Consider the following 8,367-nt stretch of genomic DNA (forward strand, 5'->3'; position numbering starts at 1 on the left):
ATATGATACATATAATACATCGCCCACGTTAACGTCACACACTACGACTTCTCAACAGGCTTAATACCTTTATGAATCGCCGCAATCCCAGCTGTCAAATCTTCCCACCCCTTCCCAGGAACCACAAACCCCGCTGTCTGAATCATATTCCTAAACTCCTCCTGCTTAGGGAACTCCTCAATACTTTCCACCAGATACTGGTAACTCGCCCTATCCCCGGCAACTAGCTGTCCGATTAATGGAATCGCCCCAAAACTCCACCTCTTATACACGGCATCCAGCAGCGGATTCGTCACCCCGCTGAACTCCAAACACGCAAATAGTCCCCCTGGTTTCAAGACACGGTACGCTTCCCGTAACGCGGCGTCCTTGTTTGTAAAATTCCGGATGCCGAAGGCGACGGTGTAGAGGTCTATACTGTTGCTTGGAACGGTGTGTAGGTCCTCTGCATTGGCGAGGAGGAACGAGAGCCGGGGGGAGTGGGCGTAGGATGTCGAGAGGGAGCGTTTGCGCCCCTCAGCGAGCATGTCAGGGTTTATGTCCGAGATCGTTATGGTGGAGGAAGGGGAGTTATTGATATTTGTGCAGTGGTCGAGGAGCCTGAATGCTATGTCGCCGGTGCCGCCAGCAATATCCAGCATTTTCCAGCCCGATGATGGGGGAGAGGACGAGGAGGATCCCGGGTTGATGCTGCGGACGAAGTAGTCTCTGGGGGAAGCGGGTGGTTAGCATAATTTGATGCAGGTAGGACTTCTGCTTCCACTCAGGAAGTAGGCAGTCTAGTAATGAATAGATTGGTACAGGTACGCACTTCCATAATCGGTGGATTCCAAGAGACATGAAGTCGTTCATCGTATCATAAGAAGTCGCAACGTTACTGAAGACTCCAGCCACTAGGCAATCCGCATTAGCCCTGCCCCCTCTCATCCTCTACTCTATAGACCAATCAATACCTCTAGCCTCCTTCTCGGCCTCTGCAACAGTTTCGAATCCAAAATGCGTTGTTCGTTCATGGTTCGTGGGCTGCGCGTTGGGGCGGGACTCTGCACGGAAGGGCGTATGAGCAAAGTGTCGCGCGGTAACGGAAGCGTATGGACATGGGAATTTTGTCGACCTTAGAAAGGACCGTATAGCTGGTTTTGATGCCATTGCCATTGCCATTGGGGGGGGGGGGCTTGTGGGTTGCGGGATATGGGATATGGGATGTCCAATGGCTGGGCAGTAGCAGGAGCTTTTGCAACCGCTGTTGTTGATGCTAGAGCTTGAGGTGATTTTTCTCAGCCTCGTTTGAAGGCTGGGTTCCGAGGGACTGGACTTGCCTCTCGGAGCTTACATAAGGCGCCAGTGCATCCATTAATAATCACTCCTTCATGTTTTCATCTTTTTAGTTCGTGTCCCACTCTTCAACCTCAACAGCGCCCGCCACCGTTATTAGTTTCCAGGTATCATCCTTGGCTTCTTCCATGTAACATTGCTTGCTTGATGACTCACGTCGTTGGAAGGGCTTCCACCAGTTGCTCCCCACTATTGCATAAGGAATAAATGCCCAGGTAGAAGTAGATCGCTTTTCCTTCGTCATCCTTCCGTTCTCTGCTTTGGTTGATCAAATTCGCTCTTGTTGTCGCTTTCGCTCAGTATATTCAATACTCACTTTTTCGGTATCTGCTTCCATATCAAACCCCACCGATCTTCCATTCCACAAGCAGGAAATAAGAAACAGCCAGGCCAGCTCAACATGGCCAAAACCTACCTCCACCTCGTCCGCCACGCCCAGGGCTTCCATAACCTCAATGCCGCCAATCACTCCCTCCCGGATCCCGACCTAACACCCCTTGGCGAAAAGCAATGCGAAACGCTCTCCCAGATCTTCCCTTACCACTCCAAAATAACCCATTTAATAGCCTCCCCGCTCCGCCGGACACTTTATACCGCTCTCCTCAGCTTTCCGGCCGCCGTGAAAGCCGGCCACAAGCTACTCGCTGTCCCAGAGCTACAAGAGACATCCGATTTACCTTGTGATACGGGCTCCTCGCCAGCGGCGTTGAAAGCCGAATTTGAGGGAAACCCGAAATGGAATGTGGATTTAAGTCGTGTGCAAGAAGGGTGGAATGTTAAGACTGGGAAATACGCACCAACAGCCTCGGCAATCTCCTCAAGAGCTCTCGAAGCTCGTCTTTTCCTCCGCTCCCTCGCCTCCCAATCTTCTCAAGCCGCCTCAGGTGAAGATGTCCATATCGTCGTGGTGACACACGGCGGCTATCTCCACTACTTCACTGAGGACTGGGACGGGGAGTCGAAGTTCTGCGGAACGGGGTGGGCGAATACGGAATTTAGAAGCTACGAGTTTTCAGGTGGGGAAGAGGATGAGAATGCTGGTCTGAGAGAGTTGGAAGAGAGTAGAGAGAGGAGGAAAGCGATTCCGCTTACAGGGGACGAGAAAAGGGAGCTGAACAGTGTAGCGGAAGGGGAGCTAGGTGGTATTGGGAACCAGGTCAATGGGAACGGGAATGCCGAAGGAGAGAAGACAAAGTTGTGATTGAGAGCGGGCAGCTGTTTACTGACTGCTTGGTTTTGGGCTAGTCGGGCGGGAGGAGATACATAGATCGTGATGACATTCATACATCTAGACGATAGGCTACGTGCTTACGGATTAAAACCATGAAGATATATAGAGGATAATCTAGAAAAGAACCTTGAAATTAATAGACTGGAAATATGTTGCTACAAAATTGAATCTACAACTCTTAACTTGCCTAAATAGCATGTCCTTCCATCCCACGGCTTTCCCATGCTCCACTGCCTAGGTGTTCAAAGATATTAGAGCGCACAACAAACCCCCCCCCCATAATTGCGTAGTAGCAGAAGCCCCCACTATGTTACTCTACCCAGCTTATATATATACAAACAGCAAAACCGAGGAAGACTATGCATGTCTAACAGAGAGTAGGAACATGGAATACACTCGAAAGATATAGGGCAATGGTGTTGTACCGTCGGTCTAGGGACCTATATCTATATTAGTCAGGGAGTAGGAGAGTGACTGTAGGCCGTGCTCCATATATTGCTATTGATAGGTCTTTTTGAGGGCGCCAGAATTGCTCAGGTAATACACCTAGGTCTGGACTTTTCAGTGCACTAATTAATAAAGAGGAATACTACGCAAGATATATAAAATGGAACCCGACTTAGGTGGCGCAAAATCTAAAGGCATAAAGACACTACATATACCTAGGCAGATAGACTTTCGAATTCGGAGAAGTGAGACCGGAAGCGGAACGAATTTATCTAAATTTTAGGCTGTTGATCATATAAACAAAAATCCTATGTGGTGATGGTATGGATTCAAAGGGGTATAAAACTTTTTTTTCACGTGGATTTTGCTTTCTATCGTCTCTTCATCCTCCACCCAAGTCGCCTCACCAAACCACCTTATGCTTCTTGTCTTCGTTCTGAACTTGAGATATCCTATCAACACGACTTAGAGTTACACACGCCTTCCCTAGCCCGAAACTCCAACAACCCGTCCCAAAATACACAAAGATCGAACTTTTGTCCGATTCCCATCCCAAACGTATAGAGATAACGCCAATGCAATGTCAAGGCATCCTCTTTAAATGATCATGAACCCAGTCGTTCACGGAATTAGAAAGGCCCAGACGTTATGTACTCCTTCGTATATATATAATTATGCCGTTTCCCTGCGCTGGAATAGTCGTATGTAACCCTTTTTATATGTGAGAGAAGTGGAGCATTGTGTCGACTTCCGTGAAACTATTTACTAGAATGGATGGACGTGGTACATCTGGCGACTTCTGTTTTGTTGTGGCCCTGGTGGAGTACTAGTTCCTCCTATTGCGGGATAGAAGCCATGGATCCATATGGAGGATAGGCGGCTCAGCAGAAATGAGAGGCTCAATCAAGGGTATTCCCAACTGATTTCGTACTCGGCTATACTGGGTCCCTCCCATTTTTCGCCATACGGATTCAGGCGGCCGTGTGAGAAAAAGCCATCTTGAGCGCGTTGAGCAACGTTTAGCCAGGAAGACGGTTCAGGATTTTTCAGCCACTGTTAATTCTATGTTAGCATCTCATTCATACACGAAGGGTACAGCGGAACCAACCTGATTATGGACATGGTATGTCCATGCACCTCGGAAGAAGTGCTCCAATGTCCTATTCGTAGGCGGATAATTATCCATTTCAAGCTTGTACTCGGCTTTGCTCAACGCATCCTTATCGTATGTCAAAGTTTGAGTAGCCGAGTTGTCGCCGCGCTGAGTGATCTCTGCGATTTTCTCCACCATGTTGACAGACCTCTTCTTAATATCCCAGAAATGCCCGCGAGATTTCGTTTCGGCAGCCAGCTCCGATTGTGGTCCGTCGTAGGTCTTCCATTCATCGTTCAATGGGAAGGCATTCTTCCCTTTAAAGACCTGCCCGTAATCGTGAATGCAAGGCACCGTACACTTGCCTAATCGACCCCAATTAAATTCGGTCCAGATGGGATCAAATGCTGCCGTTTCTAGCATGTGGAACTCCTGGTTTCGGTGGTCTTTCACAGCCATAACCCCGATTACTCTGGGATGGAAATTCAACCCCATCCGCACGCCACCACGAACTAGGTAGGAGGAGAGCGAGGAGTTTGCGGAGAGCGACATGATCGCAGTGTTATAGTCTCCTGGTGACGGGTGGCCGCCCCATCGCTCAGCAAAGGAATGTTCATCCCCAATTAGGAGAGGGCGCATATCGCGGAGCATCACGACGTCCATATCGAAGTAGGCACCACCGTAAATGTGTAGTACAACAAATCGAACAGCATCTGATACGGCTACCGGTAGGAAGGTCATTTGCTTCTCTGTCAGCACTAACCATTCTTGACCGTTGACATCGCGAATCAATCCATCTGCCACCAGCGTCTCGTTCTTCGAATTTGGTTTTCCCGGGTTCTTGTAATATCCAACTCCATCAGTGTTGTCGCCATTTGGAAGGGGGATCCGCGATGGAAACCTCCATGTCTTCAGAACGATATCTCCGCGCTCAACGAACGGCACGAATTTTGCGAACAATGGGTCGTGCTTGAGCATCTTTTCAGCTGCTTTCGAATCCCGATCACCGTCGAGCCATATCCACAATCGAACGCAGGGGAGGTTTTGTGTATAGAAATAACTCTTGATGAAGAGCTCCACTCTCCACGTTGCCGCCCCAGTCCAGTATGTGTGATACGGTACGATAGGCCCGTTGCATTGGCCAACTGAGTCTTTCGTGGCAGGTTTGTACGATGGATATTCTGCCAGGGTGTTATCCGCGCCATCAGAGTTCAAGTATTCTGCGCGTTTGGGAGGTTGTTCGCTCGCTCGCTCGCCACGAGGGGGCATGTACAGGTACTCGTGCTCGCCGGTCTCCAAGTACTTTAGACAATCATACACATACGGCATCTTCTCGATATGCTCATATGAGCCTCGGCATTCTTCAACCAACTTTGTGAGGTTCGCAATGACATCGACATCTGGTCTCTTTCCTAAGTAGTCATCTCTAGGTAGGACCAAGCTCTCGGGCCGGTTGAACCAATTGGCGTTGGGATTGATCTTCTCCACCTTCAACTTGCTCGACGGCAGTCGTATTATGCTTGACCCAACACTATCCGACGAGGAGGACCCTGGGCGATAGTTCGTCGGGGGGTTTCTGTAGAGGTCTGCAGGCGATTTTGGCAACGCGCCCTTCTGGAAGACCAGCACGGCTAGGTAGATGAAGCCATAGAGAACCGACGCGACAAGGACGCTCTGTACGACGCCCCAGAAATTTCTCGCGTGGCTCTTCTTGGGCATCTTGGTCGTGTAGGCTCGGGGCTCGCAGCCGCGTCAAGCAACCCGCTCGCTCCCCTTTGACCGAGTCTGCGTCTGCGGATGCGAAAATAGCGAGGAACAGCCGTCAATTATCGTGATGTATTGTGTATTATGTTCGTCCAGACGCCATAAATCGAAGCTATATTCTCGTTCCAAAAGGTGCAAAGGGAGGGTGTCTTGTCTTGGATGGGGAGTTTGGAAGCTCGCGTCTTAAAGGATAGTGTGCCTTGCCTGGGAATCAGTTCGTGTTAGTGCTGAAGATCGACGGTGGATGGTGGAGAGGGCACAGCCTTCATGATGCACGGAGTAGGTCTACTTACGGCAAAGGACGAGTTCAGGCCAATGAAGGCAAGATCTCTATGAATTAAAGGGATTGATCATGAAGTCGAGTATGGGGAGACGGGGGGGGCGGATGAGGATGAGGAGAGGGAAAAAGATGGCGCCGAGAGGAGTTGAGAGATAGAGAGATAGAGAGATAAAGGAGTGACAGACGCCGTTTGGGCGAGGAAGAAGCTGGATGGGGGGGGGAAGTATTGGAAATCTGGAAAGGAGACTGGAAGTTGGAAAACGCCTCGTGGAAATTGGGGGTCGGGAAACCGGTGGAGAACGGGCGCCCCAGGTGCTTTCGCTTGGCTCTGGGGCTGTGGTCTCTGTCACTTTCTGCTACGAATAATATAGCTACGGCACAAGGGGCGATGGGCGATGGGCCAGGGGCAACAACCAAAACAATTACAGTTCTTATATTCGCACGGGGCGCGCGGTCGCAAAAGGCACAAGAGGCATTCCACGCACGCAAGGATTAGGGAGCCCAGGGCTCAGGACTCAGGAGGTGGTTGGCGGGAGGAGGCAGAGTTTGCCACCAGTTGAACTGACAAGAGGCACAGCAACTCTAGTTGTTGGATACATACTGCACTACGAAGGTACGTATGTACATCCTACCTACTACTACAACCTCCAACTTTCTTGCAAACTTCCAAGGACTTGCTTGCAATAATGAGGTCGAGGCGGCATCTAGTGGCCCTAGTGCAGTCCCCGGCTTTGTACTCTATCTACGGAGGTATAACGCGGTACTTGGCAGTACAAAGTATAATTGCGTGGGGCGACTAAGACCCTAAACAGTAGTAAACTGGTGCTTGGTAGCATGGGCCGGTGTGCAGCTAGACAATTGCAACTGCTGCTTATTGGAATATATGCTCTAAATTAGGTTCTTTGTATGGAGTACTCTGTACGAAGTACGGAGGAATGATAAGCACTCAGCCCCCCCACGACCGCCGCTACCTGTGATTAGCGGCTCCTCGGGGTTTCATCTTCCTTCAGCTTAGTCTTTTAGTTGGATTGATCCTTTCAGGTTGATCCTCAGTTACGAACTTCTACAAAGTACTTCACTGCAGTAAATTCATCGTTATGGTTATTATTATCATGGCCTTTCCGGTTGCCTCTCCTTGTCATATTTCATCCGGTTTGGCGGCGCGGGCAGTAAACCAACCAACAAAGCCAAACAAGTAAAGGGAGGTAATTACCTATCTACTCCGTATATTGCGTGCATAAGCCCTGCACAGCCCTAATTATTAGATGTACAGTTCGTACATCGAAGTGCTGTACGTACGGGGTAGTGCGTAGTAAGGTCTAATATTAATACCGTCTAGTAATACGGGCTCCTGGCACCACCACAGATCCGAGGCATGTGCTTGTTTCGGCCCGCCCATGCGCAGATAGATGGGTATTCCCGCGAGGTGTACGAAGTACTTTCTATATAGCTACAGGTAGCTCGATATCTAGCAGCAAGAGCTACTGTGTTATTTATTATGATACTGCGTACCCGCCTCCCAGCAATTGAACAGGATAAACAGTCTCGCGGTGCAGAATACGTACATGTACAATACTTCGTAGTGGTGTGTACATGTACATACCTAAGGTACACACATCATAATCCGCGCGGCCGTTGAAACCCAACCGCGCAAACCGACCAATACCAAGGACTGAAGAGGCACCATAAGCACAAGCACAGCACATGCACAAGCACAAGCACAACGTGTTGCTACCACTCCATAAACCACAGCCTGGTTACTTGATCTGTACGAAGTACATTATTGTCCCGACATGTACCTGCAGAACTGTACGCTACCTGCTGGGTTTATCCCATGTTTGAGCCTTTTCTTTTACTCCACTCCTCTACACGACTCGCACTACTCGCACTACTCGCACTACCATACGGAGTAGGGACCTTAGGGATCTTTGGGGGGTACGCGGCGGATCTGGGGAACGATAGCAACATCATTACGGAAAAGCTTTTCAGCAGGCCTGAGTAAGGCGCTCAAGTGCGAAGTACGTAGGTACTTGACATCGCCTTGTATTCGCATCATAGAGCTGGCCTGCGGTAAGTTTCCTTCACCATAGGCTGCCTATAGCATGAGGATAGGCTGTGCGAATCAGTTGGATCGACTTCGCTATCTTCCGAATGAGGCGCTGCGGATTCCACTTGGAACATTGGACGTTGCGTGCCTCTCGTCCGAGTTCTCCAATA

At 49.7% G+C, this 8,367-nt stretch overlaps 3 protein-coding genes across 3 annotated transcripts; 1 reads left to right on the plus strand and 2 right to left on the minus strand.

Moving 5' to 3' along the window:
• Window positions 1-41: 41 nt before the first annotated feature.
• BP5553_04482 (putative COQ5-ubiquinone biosynthesis, methyltransferase) lies at window positions 42-1,161 on the minus strand (the record flags this gene model as incomplete). The annotated part of the gene is made up of 3 exons (XM_032013105.1): window positions 42-708; window positions 812-893; window positions 954-1,161. The coding sequence occupies 3 exons, from the start codon at window positions 1,159-1,161 to the stop codon at window positions 42-44; spliced, it is 957 nt and encodes a 318-aa protein (XP_031869705.1).
• Window positions 1,162-1,735: 574 nt separating this feature from the next.
• BP5553_04483 (Phosphoglycerate mutase-like protein) lies at window positions 1,736-2,536 on the plus strand (the record flags this gene model as incomplete). Its single annotated transcript, XM_032013106.1, has 1 exon — window positions 1,736-2,536. The coding sequence occupies one exon, from the start codon at window positions 1,736-1,738 to the stop codon at window positions 2,534-2,536; it is 801 nt and encodes a 266-aa protein (XP_031869706.1).
• Window positions 2,537-3,916: 1,380 nt separating this feature from the next.
• BP5553_04484 (Uncharacterized protein) lies at window positions 3,917-5,825 on the minus strand (the record flags this gene model as incomplete). Its single annotated transcript, XM_032013107.1, has 2 exons — window positions 3,917-4,066; window positions 4,122-5,825. 2 exons carry the CDS (start codon window positions 5,823-5,825, stop codon window positions 3,917-3,919), a joined length of 1,854 nt encoding a protein of 617 aa, XP_031869707.1.
• Window positions 5,826-8,367: the final 2,542 nt, after the last annotated feature.

This window comes from Venustampulla echinocandica, assembly GCF_003357145.1.
Source record: "Venustampulla echinocandica strain BP 5553 chromosome Unknown scaffold_2, whole genome shotgun sequence".
Taxonomy (NCBI): Eukaryota; Fungi; Ascomycota; class Leotiomycetes; order Helotiales; family Pleuroascaceae; genus Venustampulla; species Venustampulla echinocandica.